At 32.6% G+C, this 20,979-nt stretch overlaps 1 protein-coding gene across 1 annotated transcript in view; it reads left to right on the plus strand.

The window, feature by feature from the left end:
* Positions 1 to 20,979, plus strand: part of LOC144440675 (uncharacterized) — a 49,075-nt gene that overhangs the window by 10,400 nt on the left and 17,696 nt on the right. The window contains exons 9-20 of the mRNA XM_078130060.1: positions 2,181 to 2,210; positions 5,526 to 5,603; positions 6,183 to 6,320; positions 6,748 to 6,831; positions 7,228 to 7,440; positions 7,946 to 8,041; positions 8,959 to 9,054; positions 10,462 to 10,557; positions 13,570 to 13,714; positions 14,719 to 14,818; positions 15,692 to 15,743; positions 19,122 to 19,229. Of these exons, the coding sequence (XP_077986186.1) occupies positions 2,181 to 2,210; positions 5,526 to 5,603; positions 6,183 to 6,320; positions 6,748 to 6,831; positions 7,228 to 7,440; positions 7,946 to 8,041; positions 8,959 to 9,054; positions 10,462 to 10,557; positions 13,570 to 13,714; positions 14,719 to 14,818; positions 15,692 to 15,743; positions 19,122 to 19,229 (1,236 nt within the window). The remainder of the gene's footprint in view (positions 1 to 2,180; positions 2,211 to 5,525; positions 5,604 to 6,182; positions 6,321 to 6,747; positions 6,832 to 7,227; positions 7,441 to 7,945; positions 8,042 to 8,958; positions 9,055 to 10,461; positions 10,558 to 13,569; positions 13,715 to 14,718; positions 14,819 to 15,691; positions 15,744 to 19,121; positions 19,230 to 20,979) is intronic.

Raw genomic sequence — 20,979 nt, forward strand, 5'->3', positions numbered from 1 at the left:
TTTTTGCTGCTCATCTAAAAAGGTGCTCACAGTATTCTACTTAATTCAAGTGATGGCTAATCACTTGCAATTTACTGAACTCAGATCTGGTATTTAACTTATAAACAATCCAATGACATAATTTGTGATATATAAAGAAATATACAGGAAATCCTTACTATGCAATCAATTGTTCTAACAATGTCAGAATACAAATTGTAATGTTATAGAAGAGATACATTGAAATTAATATTATACTGGAATAGTTTAATCAAGGTTTTAAGTATCTTCGCTTGCCGTAAAAACTTTTAAACTCAGCTTGTGCCACTTTAAGACTAACTGTTCACTGTCATGGAGATGGGTGAAGCTTGTCAGCCATTTCATTGGACAGTACTGCATGCATACACATGTAGTGAGTGATATCAGCTATGTCACAGTACAGTACTGCATGCATAGTGAGTGATTTCAGCTATGTCACAGTAAAGTACTGCATGCATAGTGAGTGATTTCAGCTATGTCACAGTAAAGTACTGCATGCATAGTGAGTGATTTCAGCTATGTCACAGTAAAGTACTGCATGCATAGTGAGTGATTTCAGCTATGTCACAGTACAGTACTGCATGCATAGTGAGTGATTTCAGCTATGTCACAGTAAAGTACTGCATGCATAGTCAGTGATTTCAGCTATGTCACTGTACAGTACTGCATGCATAGTCAGTGATTTCAGCTATGTCACAGTACAGTATTGCATGCATAGTCAGTGATTTCAGCTATGTCACAGTACAGTACTGCATGCATAGTGAGTGATTTCAGCTATGTCACAGTACAGTACTGCATGCATAGTGAGTGATTTCAGCTGTCACAGTACAGTACTGCATGCATAGTGAGTGATTTCAGCTATGTCACAGTACAGTACAGTACTGCATGCATAGTGAGTGATTTCAGCTATGTCACAGTACAGTACTGCATGCATAGTGAGTGATTTCAGCTATGTCACAGTACAGTACTGCATGCATAGTCAGTGATTTCAGCTAAGTCACAGTACAGTACTGCATGCATAGTGAGTGATTTCAGCTATGTCACAGTACAGTACTGCATGCATAGTGAGTGATTTCAGCTATGTCACAGTACAGTACTGCATGCATAGTGAGTGATTTCAGCTATGTCACAGCACAGTACTGCATGCATAGTGAGTGATTTCAGCTATGTCACAGTACAGTACTGCATGCATAGTCAGTGATTTCAGCTATGTCACAGCACAGTACTGCATACATAGTGAGTGATTTCAGCTATGTCACAGCGCAGTACTGCATGCATAGTGAGTGATTTCATCTATGTCACAGTACAGTATTGCATGCATAGTGAGTGATTTCAGCTATGTCACAGTACAGTACTGCATGCATAGTGAGTGATTTCAGCTAAAGTAGACAAAATAATTGAAAATCATCCAGTTGGCTGCTGTATTAATTTAACTATGTTGACATTTTTGAATATAGAAATATGAAAACTTGTAAAGATGTTAGCAGGACTTCTTTACTTTGAAAAAAGCTTTAGCGCATATTCAACAAAAATAAAGCAGTCAGCTAAAAAAAACATATGACTACAGTAATGCCAATATTGGTTACTTTGTCAAATTCCTGTTCTGGGTGTTTCTATTCAAGCTCTCTCAGTTTTCAGTGTACAAAATCTGTTACCTTCAAAATCTGTGTATGTACAGCAATCAATTAACCATATGCCATATTTGGTATGCATCACATGACCTCACACAGGAACAAAGACAATCTGTTACCCTTTTTAGACGCGTACAGGATTTACGGATCAAAGGGGAATGTACACATTTATCCACACACACACAAAGCATGGATGTATCATTCCCACAGTTTTATCCAGCGTTTCGTCACAATTCCATCCCCGTGCAGATAGGTTGTAACTGCCATCCACATGGCCAGAACACTTCACGAGAAAAAGAGAACGAAGTAATGTTTTCGCTTTGTTACATTTTACTGTTCAGTAATCCATGTGCATGTAAACGTTTCCATGGAATTCAGTTGAATTTCACCAGATGTGTAGATTTTACATTGAATTTGAAAATTAACTTTGAAGGCTTCAATTTTCTATCATCATAACTAGGAAAATTCAAGTCGAAGTTAAAGTTTCGAAGGATTGCAAAAATTAAAGAATTTTGTTTTTTCATCTTTCAGGAATGTATGGAAAAGCATGGAAATGCAGAGGTAAGTTTGATTTATGTTGTACTTTTAGTCTCCCGTAATTACATTTCATTGGAATGACCCAACATGGAAAACAAAAGGATTGGACTGAACTATTTATCAGACAGGGGACAAAGGGGTGTATTAACAATAATTTCTGTCTAAGGCAGGCGCTGTTGTCATGAATGATTACAAAGTTATTATATGTATGTGTATTTTTACAAAATGTCAGATATGTCCATTTCAAGTATGTGGGATTGATATTGACATGAAATGTACAACAGTACGGGAGACAGTGTAAATAATGAAATGTGATGTTTTCACATGTGCACATATGTATTAGCAATTATTATGCAAATTTTGTAAGAGTAAACAGAGCAACAGGTGATACAGACATAAATAATTTGAGTCAAAAAATGGTAGGATAGGATTTATGATAATAATTTAATATTTTTTGATGGTTAATAATTATATCATACAAATATGGATTGAAATTTTGTCTGGAAATCAGATGGTAAAATCTGAGTATGAATATCGTTTTTACTTGGTTTTCACTCACTACGATATGACGAATAAAAACTGTGTAAATGATATCAGAATTGTACATCTCACCCGGGTTCCAAAGCCTTGTATTTAAAAAGCACAGTAGTTTATCAGATTGTATGTAAAAAGACTACAAGCAGTGTTCTTCCTGGATTTTTTTTTTTTTTGGCAGAAGAGTTTTACTTAAACCACAATGAAATTATTGGTACTGTCTTTTGTGTATACTCGCTAACAAAAGGGAAAATACTGTAAACCTAGATATCGGCGCTACTAGAAAATTTAATGATTTTAGTCTTCAGTTAGTTCTTAAACACTAATTTTTACTAATCACCAGAGTAGTACTTTGTTTTCATGTACAAGAACGCATTTTAGTCACTATTATTTATGCATTTTTGCTTTCTAGTGAAATTAGCGAAAATAATTCTTTAGGGAAAATTTCCAGGCTTACGGTATGTTACACCGTAACACAGATGTGAACATTTCTGTTTTTCTGTGGATGTACGTTTGTTTAACATTTATTTCTACCATCGGCCTGTGGCCAAAGTACAGAAAAAACATTTTTTTAATATTATTATTGGAGAGTGTAAAAAGAAAGTACTAGAGGCCTGGAGAGATCTGTGTCGACACATAAAGTGAACAAAAAATTATTTTTCAAATCTATCAATATTTCACATTAATATTTATCAATACAAAAAAATATGAATTGTGTTGTGTAGGACATATGTAGTCAGATTGCTATCAAAACCATATGTTGTCTCATCTGGGATTGAAAATGAGATTTATAAAACACAGAATGGGGTCAAAGGTCAACTAATTTACATATGAAATATGAGTTATTCATACATCGGCTTTGGTTGGTAATGGCGTGGCAAGGGATGGTATTTAAAGTCATTATCTTTATTGCTATGGACGAATTTGGATAAAATTATGTAGATTTTACGTTATTTACAATGACAACACCCAGACAAGTCAACACTTCACATGTTACAAGGTTCCAAATGTTTACATGGGTAAGCTAACAAATGCGATTTCATGTTGTTGTTTTTATATTTTATCAAAGTATCTCCATGTCTGCATTTAGAATGGATTTTAAAATCATACTTATTAATATCTGTGGTTGATTTTTTACAAACTGTTCAATTTGGAAAGTTGCTATAGAATAGTTAGTTATTCATTTGGGTCTGATGTTTATTTTCAAATATGATGATTAACAAATTATTAGAAGTATATATGTAAAGAAAAAATTTACATTTTTGATGTTTATTTTAGAACTTTTATTGATTGGAATTTTTAATAAGGTCAAAAGTTTAGAAATAATATTGTATATAAAACTTAGCAATTTAAAAAGTATATCTTTATTAAAAGAACATACAAAAGATGAAAAATTATTATGGAAATTCTGTTCATATATATGATACTGCAAACCTGGAATTTCACTAAAGACTTATTTCCAATAATTTTGCTGGAAAACAAACATGCAAAAATAAATATTGTAGTAACTAAAACGCCTTCTTGTACATGGGCACAATGAACTCGTCTAAGTCTGGTAATTAGTAAAAATTAGTCTTTGAGAACTAACTCAATTCAATCTTTATTATGATACACACACTACCAAAGAGTGTGGTCTGGTACAAGTTTTGAAAAAATCAAAATGAAATATAAAAGATTCACAAGTAAAAAAAAGATATAGTTGAAGACTTAAAATAACAAAATTTTCTAGTAGTGTTTACTGTATATCAGAGAGTTTATAAGCAGAATATATATGTATGTTTTGATGTAAATTTTGACTGGTACATAACAGATGCTGTTTATAAATTTAGATAACTATATAGGTCACTCTAGATCAAACAACATATTTTTCAGTTACAATATAACATTCAATTTGTTTATCAGACATCCAGCATTCCAGCCTATCTTTTGTGTCACCTTGGAATATTCCTTTTGTTTTCCATGTTGAGGATTGCTTTATCTTGCATGAAATGGGGATGACATGGGATACATTTTAATACATATTGAACACATCTTGACAAGTAATACTTTTGTAGTATGCTTTCCATATTATATGAGCATGTAATTTGTCACTACAAAATACAATAAGGCAAATTAGATTGCTGTAAGAATGTTATTAATATTATATATAGTTTTGAAAACTTTATATTGTAGATTTTATTATTTTTACGAAATTGTGTTCCTTGAATGACTGAGGTAATATATTCATTTTTCCTGAACAGATATGAGAATAAATGTAGAGTGATTTGTCATATGATAGGTTACATCCAAATTGAGTGAATTTTAGAAAATTTGATTTTTAATTTTAAAATTACGGAGACAGGGTATTATACATGCTCGCAAATACCCTGAGTATACGTGTTCTCTCATGTCATAGAGTTCTGTCATCGGAAATATTAGGTGTATTTTTCAACAGCTAGAAAAAATTGAAAATGATGAAAAGTTATAGTTACTGAAACTTTATGTGAAAAGGTTGCAATTGTGCTAGATTGAATTATTTATTTTTTTTATTTATTTATTTATTTATTATTCTGGGTTGTCTCTTACCACTGCGGTTGAGGTTCGATTAAATTTACCACACTGTAAGTAAGAAGAGTGTCGCTCAGTTTGGCTCTACCGAACAACACAGGTTTTCCCTGGGTACTCTGGTTTCCTCCTGCATTAACACTGAACCCATAGGGATGGCCCTCACTGGACTTCTTGGGAGACAAGTGTTTATATGCTTAAAGAACTATCCAGTATAAATAAAAGATTATCATTATTATTATCATTTGTATTCTTTTTCAGCAATATAGAGACAATGGCAAGGAAGCCATTATACAGAATCTAAGACAAGCTTTGAAGGAAAGGGACCATGCTGTGGAGGTAAACTAAAAGATTTCAGATATATATATATATATATATCGATAAATAAAGTTTTAACTTTTTGCAGTGTGACTGCAAAATCATCATTATATATCCAATACATTTGTATGGCAAAATATCTGTAAGTTGGTGTCAGTATTGTAAACTCTACAGCCCTCTTCAGAAATGCATTGTCAATGAAATTTTGTACTGAATGATATTGGAAATATAGAGGTTTTCCCATTTGTATAAAACACAAATTATCAACAAAAAATTAAAACATTGTTGTGAATTTTTACTCATCACATCTGAAGTAGCCAGGCCAAATGTAATAAAATTAAATTAAAATTAACATTATTGAAAATCAAATTATTTGCTGTTTTAAAGTCAAGTAAATTAAATAATGATCCCTAGTTAAAGGAAAAAGAAAATTATGAAATACAATAATTCAAATTTTAAGTTTGTATTTCCTTTAAAAAAAACCCAATCCTTTGTAAGTGCAAAAGATGAAACCACTTACTCAACAAAGTAGGACATTCACAAAACTTGGAAATTACGCACAGAGTTAAAAACTGACACACATTCTGATCTGACCTGCAGGAAGCCATTGAGGAGAAGTTCAAGGCCATTGAAGGCAAAGAAGATGAAATTCGGGACCTTAGAATTGCATTACGTGAACGTGATAGGGAAATGGAAAGATCAAAGAATGATGTAGTTAATTTGAGTGATAAAATATCGGTAAGTTTTCCAATGCATTATTATACATGTTGGTTGGTTGGTGGGCTGGCTGGTTGGCTGGTTGGATGGCTGGCTAGTTGGTTGGTTGGCTGGTTGATATTTTGACTGACTGATTAAATGATTGGTTGGTCGGTTGGTTGATTGATTGGTTGGTTGATCTAAGAATGATAGTCAATCTGAGTGATAAAATATCTAAGTTATCCAATGCAATATTTCTCATGCTGATTGATTGGTTGATTGATTTATTGATTGATTTATTGATCAAATGTTTAGAGAAAAAATGTTAGTATCTTAAAACTACAGAAGACTAGTTTCAGTTCAAGGGCTGTTCTCGGATTTAGATGTAGTTGCCATATGGATATACTCCATAGCTGCAGCTTTAGACAGTTACATGTAACTATAATAGGTGAACATTTTGTTATTTCAGCGTCTTGAAAGTCTACTCCAAGATCGTGAAGGTGAAATTCAACAGTATTCCCACTCACTGAAAGCTACACAACAAGTTGTGGAGGTATAAATACATTGTGTTCTTTCAAATTTCTCTTTGTTTCTGTAACACAAACCTCAGTGCACATCTAAGAAATTTGTGGATAGAAAAAGTTGTATGAAACAAATTTTGGATCATGTTGGTATGTCTATGCATGGATTTAGTGCAATCATTGGGTATATAGTCTTCACCGTGTACATGTTAAAATAATGATTATGTCCTAATATACAGATGTTTTGTATTTATGTTTCAAGCACTGCAGAACCATTGACATAGACACACATTGTTGTGACGTAGAACGACCAGGAATATAAATGCCATATTTTATGTTTGAATGTGTACAACTTGACTTCTACTTGTGTGGATAAATTGTATGCATAAATTTACATGAATTGTGTTCATATTTGACCACTTGTACAGGAGGCCATGGGTAATCACGAGAGAGTTGTAGCTGAGAAAGAAGCCGTCATCAGAAGTCTCCAAGATTCACTTCAAGACAAGGATGATAGGATGTGTAGACAGGCTGACGATGTACTCAGGTCATCGAAGAATCTAGGAATGATGAACGGAGATGAAGAATACCTGATCCAAGATTTGAATGACAGATTGAAAGACAGAGACAATCTATTGGAGGTGAGTCTTTAGAAGTCACGGTTATGGACATGATTGGATGCACAGATTTTTTTAGCACAAACTTTCAGAAAATTACACTTTTATGCCTAGCAACAAGACCATACCCATAGCAACAGCAAAGTGATTGTATGTATTGCAAATAATTATTGTAATATTGTATTGTTTGATTTTGCTGGATCAGCATGAGGATGAAGATTTTGAAAGATAACACAAAATTGTACAGTTGCGCTACAACGCCCATGGTGCTATTGATCATGTACACTAACAGAGGTAGCAAGGGATAATTTGTGCCCCAATGGGGTGAGCAAGTGCAAAGATGCTGTGCCATTTTAGGTGCACACCAGGGGGCACAAAGGCGAGCTCAGCAGTGTTAAAAAATTTACATATAAAAACTTACATTTTTATACCGTGTATGTGAAAAACGTACAGTATGAGTTGGTGTTGTGTGTATTTTGTTTTTGTTACAATTTTGTGACCCGGTATGGTCCATTTTTCTTGTCGCCAGGAGGTGATGGCAGAGAGAGCCAAGGCTACAACTGCTAACGAAAAGGCAACCCAGGATTTAATGCAAGTATTACAGGACAAAGACCAACATATCAAGGTAATTTATTCCCTCGTATATTCAGAGTATTGTACATGTATGTTTACCAGGCAAACCTTGCTGTGAAGTATTAGCACACAAATTCAGTATCTCACCCCTTTACCTCCATAGCTTTCTATTACTGATTAAATGTACCCGACTCTCATTAAAACAACGCTCTTTAAAATAACCTTTCTTTTGTTAGCATCTGTTACAATTTAAACACACAAAAAGACAGCGTCTTAGCTCCCTCAGTGGTGTAATATTTATGACGCTAACTAAAACTCCCCAAGTATTTGTTGGCATTGTTTGACAGTGGATTTTAATAGTTTGGTATCTAGTATTTCATGTAGTGACACGTCGTTATTAGTTCTGTGTACTGGTTCCAAGTTAGGTCAACTCGACACGCTCAGTTTTTTTTAAAAATGTATATCGGTCGTTAGATTAACTTTATTTGACCTAAAAATGGATGGATTTCTTGAAAGGAGACACAGGTGAGGGAGTGTTTGTGCTTTTACCGAAATTTAAAGTGATTTGTTTATCCTTGTGTAAGGAGTTTGAAGTTTTTGATTGCCAAATAGCTGTTTTGATTCATGGCTACTTGAATCATTTTTATGAAGTACTTAGGGTAGGAACGACACACCTGGAGAGGTTTAATGATATTTTACTCAAATTTTTAGAATAACATACTGGATCTTGTAAATATAACTGATTCTGTTATTTCTAAAAACAAACAAACAAACAAACAAAAAAAACCCCATCTATATATATGTATTACACTGTACAGCAATACTATTAAATGTTTTGCATAATATTTGAATGAACCTAACATTTTTTTTGCCTAAATCAAGGTTTTTGGCACAATTAATACAAGATCACCTCATTTAAATTTTAATGAGCATAAAATAAACATAGTAAATTTGAATTTTTTTTCCCAGGATCTTAATGAACGTCACAACCGTCTTGTAGCAGATAAGGACAATATTATTAGAGAATTAGAAAAGGCAGTTACAGAGAGAGACAGAGAACTTCAGGTAAAAACAACTTTAATGCCTATATTTATAATATGCTTCTAACCATTTCTTTCAACAGCATTTTACATGTAAGTTAACAGAATGTCGGTGAACTATGGGCTGTATTTTACCAGCCTAGGAAGCTAATTCTCTGAGCAAGATATTTTTGGGATTAATTTGTTCCTGAGCAAAATGCTCCTAAGATTTAAAACTTAAGAGCAAAATTCTCCTGAAACATAAAACTTAGGAGCAAAGTAAAATGATATAATTATCGAAACTTTAATTCTTATCAACGTTCATTGTCACAATTGCTATGTTTATCTGTTGAATACAAATAATCATATGTTTTGTTGAATGACAATGTTCATATTAATGCAAATGAAGAGTTTCTCAGTTATCATGAAAGTAATCAATATGCAAGTGTGCTTCAGAATTTGTGTGTCAAATGCAGGTAAAGTTGAAATTTTAAATGCCAGTAAATTTGAAAATGTCAATTGCTGTATGCAGGTATTTACAAAAAAATTCACCTCCATTGGACTTTTATCACCTGCAAATGCCAGTAATTACCTGCAACTTTGTAGGCTGAATTTACTGATAAATGTAGTCTGTGATTTGTCACCATGGCTCTCAGCCTAAAAATAATTTCTTTTTGATTAAAAACATGGCAGTGATTTGCCACAGTATGTTTAACATTTTCACACAGTGTAGAGTTTTATCACATGAACTATATAGAACACACACCTGTGATGTATTCTGTGTTGTTTACCATACTAGTCAACTATGTTTGTTTTAATATTTTAGTACAGTTGTAGTATCTATGGAGTGTGACATTCCACATACACCCCTAGTAAATATTTATTCAAACACATAATAATTCCGTGAGCATAGACAAAATAAGTAAAATAAAAAAGAAATTTAAAATATACAGTAAGAATAAAAAAAAAGAAGTTAAAATTAATAAAATTGTAATTATATTTAAAAAATAATTTAAAAAAATAAATATATAAAATGGTTGGGGGGGGGGGGTGATACAGTGTTGCTAACAACGCTCCATGTGGGTTGCACCCCAAAAATATAATGTATAAGAACCAATGAAGTTTTTGTTCTTAGGCAATATAGAGGGATATATTATAACTTTTGAAAGTGCACAAAAATTAGTGAAATTTATTGATTGCATACTTAATTGTTAGACTTTCATAAGATAACTTGACACCATTATGTGATCATGAAGGTTAATAGTAAAGTAGAAAATATAAAAATTCACAATATTGTTTCACATTTATTCCAAAGTGACTATATTTTGCTATCTCTGTGATTCCTAAACTGTAAAAATAGGTCGTGTTGCTCTGCCTTCACCAGTTGACTGATGTGTGAGGGCACCCCTTTAGTGCATACCTTTACAGACGATATGAAATTTCACATTTTCAGAGTATAGAGGATATTTTAATCCGTGCTGAACAAGAACAAAAATTGGTTTTGAACAAGATGAAAACTGCACTAGGTGAAAAAGATAGAACCATTGAGGTAAAACTGAAGTAAAAAAAATAATAAAAAGTGCATGTGCAGAATTTACCCATGCATAGGGTGGAAGGTTAAAGGTCAAGTACAAGGGTGAAAGGTCACATGGAAAGGGCTGGTAGAAGGGAAATAGAACATGGTGTAGAAATACTATTGAGCACCCCGTGCATGATGGTGTTTCTTGGTAGTTTATTATTGGAACTTTTGTTTTTTTTGTTTCAGGTGCCCCTGTAATTCTTAATGTCAACTGTAGCTGGCATCAGTCAGTTTTTCTCAATATATTTTTTTTCCAGGTTTAGTCACTCACAACAAAATGCGATCTTTCCCTAGTCTATATAATATGGCATGTTTTGATTTAAAAGAATGATTTGCATGGGGAATCTAAAATTTGCCATATATCATGTACAGTTAAAACAGGCAGCGTTCATACGATCAAAGTCAATAGGTTTGCAAGTTTAGATTGGTGTTTTACTTGATAGATAACAACACTTTTACTACTGTGAACACAGCATGATTGTTATTAAGGAAAGTTTCACAAACTGAATTAATGTAAAATTCTTTCTACAATCATAAGTCCTGCTGTGTTCAGCAATAAAAGTTTTCTTGTCTAGCACAAGTAAAACAACACCTTGACTTGCCAAATGATCACCGTTGATCATGTAAATGTATATGTTATGTACAGTCTTCTGGCAAACACTCCCTGTTTTAGCTGTAAGTGCATATGTTATATGTATAGTCTTCTGTTGAACACTCCCTGTTTTAGCTGTAAATGTATATGTTATATATGTATAGTGTTCTGGCAGGCACTCCCTGTTTTAGCTGTAAATGCATATGTTATATATGTATAGTGTTCTGGCAAGCACTCCCTGTTTTAGCTGTAAATGCATATGTTATATATGATAATGTATAGTGTTCTGGCAAGCACTCCCTGTTTTAGCTGTAAATGCATATGTTATATATGTATAGTGTTCTGGCAAGCACTCCCTGTTTTAGCTGTAAATGCATATGTTATATATGTATAGTGTTCTGGCAAGCACTCCCTGTTTTAGCTGTAAATGTATATGTTATATATGTATAGTCTTCTGTTGAACACTCCCTGTTTTAGCTGTAAATGCATATGTTATATATGTATAGTGTTCTGGCAAGCACTCCCTGTTTTAGCTGTAAATGGATATGTTATATATGTAGTCTTCTGGCAGACACTCTCTGTTTTAGCTGTAATTGTATATGTTATATGTATGTTTTAGCTGTAAATGGATATGTTATATATGTAGTCTTCTGGCAGACACTCTCTGTTTTAGCTGTAATTGTACATGTTATATGTATGTTTTAGCTGTAATTATCTAACATAACCAGACTGTGTACGATACGTCGTCATTATATGCTAATATCTGTTTATACACTACAAAGGAGTGTGCATATGGTGTACTGATGCAAAGAGTTACTGAGTTAGTACATATATTCTGACAAACAATTTATAGTAGTATGTACTATATGTATGATAGGGATGATAAAATAACACAGTGGTAACTAGACTGTAAGATACGTCGTGACGCTTCGCCCTCACCGGCCTCCTCTCACACGACTGTACTACTCTGCACTAGTATGTCGGACACTTCAAAAGATTTGGGCCCCGCCCAGAACTAGCAATTAGAAGGTCGTGCAGAGGTTGTCATGTAGATTAGAAATCAAATATGTAGAATAGCTTGTACGTCAGGCGATAAGAGCGAATGTTGCCATGGTAATATATGTCAATCACTCGGTCGGCGACATCCGCTCTGGGATTTGACTTGCATAATACACCGATACTACCACCACGTAAATAAACACACACATGTGTAGGCCAATATACATTACCAATAATGACCAATAAAACTAGTTTGAAACTCTCCTAAAATAACGCACTTGTACTTCAAATTTTCATGTTCAGTTTTGAAATAAATGTAACAGAGTCATGGATGACGGTAAAACGCCAACGAAGTCCACAATCGCCACATTCAAACTTACGTGTACGGAGTGTGCCGTCTGTGGTGTACAATTACACCCTAAAAAAAGGTGATCTGTGTTTCCTACAGAAGATCGTTTCAGGTCCTATATTTACGTGACTTATTTTGTGTCCCGTTACGAAAAGAAGATCATGAACGTGCTGGGGTTTGCAAGTTGAAACGAGAGGCGAAATATCAAGAATTATAGAACCTGGTTGACCCTTGATTAAATCGATGACTTTGGGTGCTAGGTAATATATGATCGACTTCCCGTAACCAGTCGGTAGTATCGCAAACACGTCAATTCCAGTGCAAAAAACCCCCAGACATTCTCTCTGCTTCTCTTTCAACACTATTCCAAATTCATGGGAAGACTTCGTAATGGCATTCACGACAGACATTTTGCTGGTAACTCGACGTACTTTGCTAAATGGTCAAACTGAGAACGTAATCGAGTATACATTACATTGTGTACACATGATAAGATACAAGACGGTTGTGGGCGGAATGTATGCTGATATCGGTGACGCAATTTTTGATTACGTCACCAGTGAAATTAAAATAAATTATCATCAAAGTGTCATTTAACGGCCTCTAATCGTGTGCATGCCTGTGATTGGCCGCAACCAGTTCTGGTTGGAAACGCTGGGAAGAGTGCAGTTCGATACAGACGTGTTAGGGGTTGGCCGATGGTTGAGGGCGCCCCGTCACGGCGTACCTTACAAACTAAGTGGTAACTTACTCAACTTCAAAATCTTGTTTAAAAAAATCAAGCCCTACTGCACTTGACATGTCGGAAAACCTTGCTGAAAATTACTTCATATTTATCACAGCCACTTTTTGTCTTTTGCAAATAGACAAGAAAGACAACAAATACTTTATAAATCAGTTGCCAAGGGTCTACCATATTTAATTCAGTGTGCAGAGGCCTATTATGATAAAGATCCATGAAATCAGACACTGTGTTCATTTCACTTGTGTTCTGTTTTGTTAATTTCCTCTTAAGATTGTGTTTTGTATGTTTTAAAAACAGAAACTAGTAGAGAGTGGACGTGAGAAGGATAGATTGTACCGGCAGATGCAGAATGCAAGCTCCCCTAATACCAGTCCACAAGTTGATAACGCTAAACTCAGGGAACAAATATCAAAATTACAAGGTGAAGTCAAAGACAAAGAAGGTAAGACACTCATGGTTGGTGTTGTCATTTCTATTTGTAAGAAAGCACGATCTTAACCAGCAGTACCGGTATTTCATAGTGAATCATGAATGGTAACTAGTATGAAAACAAAGTGATTGAGTATTTGTAACATAGAGGGCGCTGTCATTTATGTTAGGCTCACTCAATATCTTATTTTGTAGAAAACATTTTATCATGAACAAATCCAAATAAAGCATTGAATATTTACAGCTTTCAGAAGAAATATTTTAGTACAATGATCTTCATGATTAAAATATTATAATCAAAAGGTAAAATTTGATTTGACAAATTTGAAATATGGATTACACTGTAACAATTGATGCAAATAACAATTGTCCTTGAAAGAATGAAATTTAAATCTATTGTACTAGTGTGGGCCATTGTTTGTACTATTGATACAGAAATCAAAGACTTGTTTGACAAGCACACTGTCTGTAAGCAATCCTATATTGTAGCTAGTTATCACGAGAGAGATAAACAAGAGATTATTCTCTCACCCAAGTATACAAGTGTAAGTAAATTGAAGGATTTTTTTTACTAAGAGTGGCCATTCACAAAATTCAAAAGTGAAATACTAAAATGAAGCTTTCATAGATGTATTAAAACAGAGAGATAGTCATAAATTATTTGCTCTTCTGTGTGGACAAATTTAATTGAATTTCAACCAAATTATTTCTTATCCTGAGAGTAAGCATTTACAAGATCAAGAATGAAATACCACTTTTTAAAGGATTTTTTTTCATTGATATTGAAACGCGGCAATAGATCATAATTTATTTTCTCATCTGTGTAGACAAATTTAGTTTAATTCTAACCAAATTATTTCTTACCCAGAGGATGGCCATTTACCAGATCACTAGTAAAATATCAATTAAAACTTACATGGATGTATCGAAACAAAGCAAGTGACAATAAATTATTTTCTAATGTGTGTAGACTAGTGTAATATAGTTATCTAACTGAATTATTTCTTATTTTAACAGCGGCCATTTACAAGATCAAGAGTGAGATACCAAATGAAGCTTACATAGATGTACTGAAACAAGAAATTGACAACAAAGATGAAGATTTGATGGAAGCTAAGTAAGTCTACATAGTAATGTTATATATTATGTCTTACATATGTGAAATAAGTTACCATACCCCAAATAAAATTCCAGGTGAGATGTCATCCCAGTTCAGCCCATGATCTAGTGACAATACAGTAGTTTTTCAGTCAGTACAGGGCTGTGTAAAACTAATAAAGCTTTTCATTAAAAGCTAAAAGAATCACTAAAATGGATAAAATTCTGGATGTTTATGTTTCCCTGGAAATGACCATTTTACTAAATCTCTAGAGTTGTTTATGTCTCAACATATTTAAAATGCTGTATTGCTCCTCTATGGTCCACCGCGGCCCAATTTGTATCCCCCTACATACCTACATACCTACATACCTACATACATACGTACGTACGTACGTACGTACGTACGTACGTACGTACATACATACATACATACATACATACATACAGACAGACAGACAGACAGACAGACAGACATACATACATACATACATACATACATACATACATACATACATTTATGTTTCCCTGGAAATGACCATTCATCTATATAACATACATACATACATATAAGAAGCTACAATACTGTGAGTTTTTTTTGAAATATCAGTTTTCATGTCATTTTCACATAGTGCTAGTGTACATACTAGTAGTATTACAAAGGTTACAATAAACACTGTGGAGTTGGTGTATGAAGACATGTAGGAAGTGTAAAATTAATGACAGAATATGTATTGATTTACTATTTAGTTGTGACACACAGATAAAATATGCAGACATCATTAAATCTAATGACCTCCCAGTCACACCTGTGTAAAAGGAAGATCTTGACACGGTTTTAATTAGTCAATTACATATATTGATCCCCATTATGTGTTGCTCATATTTCTAGACAGACAATTGAACAACTGCAAAAGGCTGATAATCATTCACAAATGGAGCTGGTAAGTAGATGTACAGTTCTTTTATTGGTGGTCAGTTTCATATGAAATGTACATAATAATTATTTTAGTGATCAATTTCATGTGAAATGTACATAATAATTATTTATTGGCAGGGTTTCATTAAGTCAAGAAATTAACAGGTGCTTTGATGTAAAGGTTGAATAGAATTCAAGAATGTGGTTTTTTGTAGTGTCATTAGATGTTTATTAGGTTTGGTACAATGCTCTTTAAGAATATATATTTGGTTGGTAGTTAGGACTGTAAATAACAAATCTACTGTAGTATGTGGTTGTACAAGAAATGCAATTCAAGGGTATATTTTGTCAGAAAGTGGACTGCTTTATTTTTATGTAGGAAGGTATCACTCTTACAATGCGATTAATCATTTGAATTCTAGTGAAACGGTAGTGAGATATTTATTGTGGGTTATTATGTATGTATGTATGGATGTATGTATATGTATGTATGTCTGTGTATGTATGTATGTATGTATGTATGTATGTATGTATGTACATGTGTATGTATATGTATGTATGTATGTATGTATTTCATTGAGTGTATGTCTGCACTTACACATTCATTATGTTGTTCATTGATTGAATATTAAAATGATAGAGATGATGTCAATATTACTGGAAAGTAGAGTTTGTTTTTATCATTTACAGTTGTAACCTTTGAAAATAATCATAGGTCAGACAGACAAAGATAACAAATAACTACAAACCAATAACAATTAAAAATGTAATAAAATGAAAAAAAACCTTGACAGGCAATTAACAGCCTGCTACAGACTGGCAATAATTATAATGTACATCCTGAATTATTAATGAGGGAGTGTTTTGAGAATTTTGATGGACACCCACCGAAAAATGTTATAATTTATACAATAAACATGATATCAGATATTGTAAAAAGTGAAAAAAAATCTTTAAAATGTTTTGGAAAAAGTTTTGTGGAAAAGAATTATGGGGACTAGAATTTAATTTAAATGTCACCCTCTTTGAATTAAGATCACCCACCCCTTATTTGAAATGGTATAGTCTGCCCTGTCCGTCCATCCATCCACTGTAAGAGTTGGATAGTTACGTATGTTGACGTTTAGAGGTTGTGATGGATGTATCATTTGGTGGTAGTGAGTTTATCACATTGCTACAGGCAATGATGCAAAGTATAACAGTATCGTAATAGTCAGCTATAGTCAAGATGAACGGGTATTCTCAATACCGTGGATTGAATGGCATGTACGGTTATGGCATGAAAACATCGCCACCTGTCTGGGCAGTTATGAAGGCAAACATTACAAGTCTGCAAATGGAACTTGATATGTATTACAGGGTATGTTACTGGTGTGTTTTTTTTTGTAGGCAAGGCGAAAAAAATTGTCAAAAAAAATGTACAGTAGCTTCAGACATGTATGCATGTCATCAGGGTCACCCCTCGTGGAACGCTTCAAAAGTTCTGAAACTTAATCCATACTAGAACTAAATGGTGTTAGACAAACATTTTCTGAAGTCAGGACAGAGGCATGTTTTATACCAATGTTCCTGATCAAAATGTGGTAAAAGTTTTACAGAAATTATACAGATACTAGTATTGCTGTGTGACTGGTCTGGAAATGAAATAATAAAGAACATTGTCTTTTGCATGTATTTAGAGTTCAATTAATGTTAACGTGGCAGAGTTGGTATCAACCCATGTATTTTGCATTCAGCCTCAAAAATTGACAGAAAAACATATATTAAATTTTTCCTTGAAAGTGTTATTTTGTCGTATTCATGATTTAGTTAAACTTACAATTAAATATTTGAAAAATGTTGTTACTAACAGTTTTTCCAGCCAGTTGCAAAAAAAATGTTAATTTATTTTTAATTAGAAAAAAAAATGGTTTGAAGGTTAAAAACACTGTGTTTTACATAATTTATAGTTCAATTAATGTTAATGTTGCAGGGTTTGGTATCTAGCCATGTATTTTGCATTCAGCTTCAAAAATTGACATAAAGACATATATTTTAAATTTTTCTTCAAAAGTGTCAGTTTGTCTATAATCACAGGTTTGTTTAATATATGATGAAAGTGTTGAAAAATATTGTTACCAACACTTTTTTCCTGCCAGTTACGAAATAGTTAATTTTGTCCCCCAAAAAATCTTTTTCAAAATAAAAAAAATGTGTAAAAATCTATCTTGTTCAACCTCAAATCCATGCTGATTGGTATTTTAAATTTTGCTTTTCAAGAGCCGAGCCTGGAATCTGTACGAATTGGGATTTTGGATTTTTCCAGTCATGATTGGAAGCAAAATCTAAAATCCCCAAATCTGCATGGATTCCTGGCTCATTTTGTTGTTGATCACAAGTTGCAGTGTACTATTTAATTCATCATTTTAGTCCACCAACACAGATGGGTATTGTCCATTGTAATATTGCAGTCTTGAATTGAGGGTATGATATTATGTTTTGTCAATACACAAAGCGTTATTTGATCTTTGCCAGACTGTTCAGACTTTTAACAGTTTCATTTTACTGACGATGTTTACTCTTTCACCATCACTATTGTCGTGTTGATATTTGAGCCCTAATTGTTACATATATACCTCTAATGTTCATGTACTTGGTAGTGTCTGCTAGCAACTGGAATAACATTGTGAAAATAGGGTGCTTTGCCTTGAACTAAGGACCTGCCAAGTTAACTTTCAGTCCACCTGAAAACACAGACTGTTTGTGTGAAATTATATATAATAAAGCTATTGCAAGGTTAAAGCAATTAGAAGTTACATACTGTACTACTTTACATAATATGGTGATGAAATCATGAAACACTGTGTAAGGTTAGATCAGAGTGTTAGAAACCATGGTAAAAAATACACCTGTCTGCTATATCATTATAGGTTAAACCTACATGTATGCGTGCCAATCATTGGAAGCCTTGTAATGGCTTCATAATGAAATATGAAATGTCTTGCATTGGTTATACCATACATGTAGTTCTTGGCACTGATTACTTAATACATTTATGTGCAAACTACAGTTGTGAAGTGACAGAGATTCTCAACAGCTTTCTCCCAATACTGCTGTTAGTCTTTGGAAGCTTAATTAATATTTGTGTATATGTTGCAAGATTATACGAAAGAGCTCATAAAAGTTCATTTTGGCCAAAATACTTTGTGATTTGACATCACAACAGCTAGCCAGCTTGGATCCAGCACTGTCATAGCAGTATACATGTATACGATAGTGTTGAATTCTAATAACTATCACTGATACAAAATTAATAGTTTCCATATAACATTTAATTATATAATGCGTCACACACACTTGAACTTGATCTCTCTTTGCAAAGTGTTCACAGACTTTCTGATTATTTTAATTGTTTGATTTTCAGGCTGACGTAAAGAGGAAAGCCATAGAGCTGGAAGATGAATTGCAAGCTAAAGATGACAACATAGATTCATTAATTCATGCCAACGATTATAAAGAATCTATTATCAAGGTAAACTATATAGATGATAGTAGGAATTTGAATCACTACTTTATTCTATATTATATTATAGCATTACCAATTCCAGTGAATTTTGTGACGTCATTGCTGTACATTATTACTGATAATGTACTCCGTTATTGGGCATTGCGGCCCCGGAACGAGCATAATAATACAAGCTTATTTGTTCTGTTTCTTCATACGACTAGGTATTTTTTCGAAATGTATGTTGTTACTTATGATTGTCATTTCCACTGTTTAAAAATTCAACGCATTCATGAAACAAATTTGTGTTCACAGCAGTTCATTGAAGTGTTGATTGTGTGTGTACATGTACGCAGCTGCGTGTACGTACGTGTGTCGCTATGATTAGTATTCAGCTTCCGGGCCGAACATGGCAGACGATGTTCAGCGCTGTGTATATTATACGTTGTTTTGTGTTTCTCGGTCTACAAATTCACTGGAATTGGCAAAACTATAAAATAATAACAATAATGTACGCCTTCCCAGTCCATAATGGACTCGAGCAAACTTTGCACTCCATAATGGGCTCGGCTGTCGCCTCGCCCATTATGTCGTTCAAAGTTTGCATTCGTCCATTATGGGCTGGGAGGGCGTACATTATTGTTTAAATATAGCACTCTCTTGCTTCTGGAATTTTTCATTGATTATTTGGAATTTTAGATCACTAGATGTTGTATTTGTAACCAATTGACTTTAAGTTCAGATTTGTGTGTATTCCTCTGTTTTGCAACCATCTCATCAGATTTGGAATAACATGCCCATTGGGACATGCATGGATGCAATATAATACAATGCAATATAATATAATACAATACAATATAATATTATATAATACAATATAATATAATACAATACAATATAATACAGTATAATACAATACAATATAATACAATACAATACAATATAATACAATACAATACAATATAATACAATACAATATAATACAATATAATACAATGTAATACAATATAATATAAGTACACTACAATATAATATAATACAATACAATATAATACAATATAATATAAGTACACTACAATATAATACAATACAATATAATACAATATAATACAATATAATACAACACAATACTATACAATATAATATAATTACACTACAATATAATACAATACAATATAATACAATATAATACAATGTAATACAATATAATATAAGTACACTACAATATAATATAATACAATATAATACAATATAATATAAGTACACTACAATATAATACAATACAATATAATACAATATAATACAATATAATACAATATAATACAATACAATATAATATAATACAATACAATATAATACAATATAATATAAGTACACTACAATATAATACAATATAATATAATACAATACAATATAATACAATATAATATAATACAACACAATACTATACAATATAATATAATTACACTACAATATAATACAATACAATATAATACAATATAATACAATATAATATAATTACACTACAATATAATACAATATAATATAATACAATACAATATAATACAATATAATATAATTACACTACAATATAATACAATATAATATAATTACACTACAATATAATACAATATAATATAATTACACTACAATATAATACAATATAATATAATTACACTACAATATAATACAATATAATATAATTACACTACAATATAATACAATATAATATAATTACACTACAATATAATACAATATAATATAATTACACTACAAT

This window comes from Glandiceps talaboti, chromosome 10 (assembly GCF_964340395.1).
Source record: "Glandiceps talaboti chromosome 10, keGlaTala1.1, whole genome shotgun sequence".
Taxonomy (NCBI): Eukaryota; Metazoa; Hemichordata; class Enteropneusta; family Spengelidae; genus Glandiceps; species Glandiceps talaboti.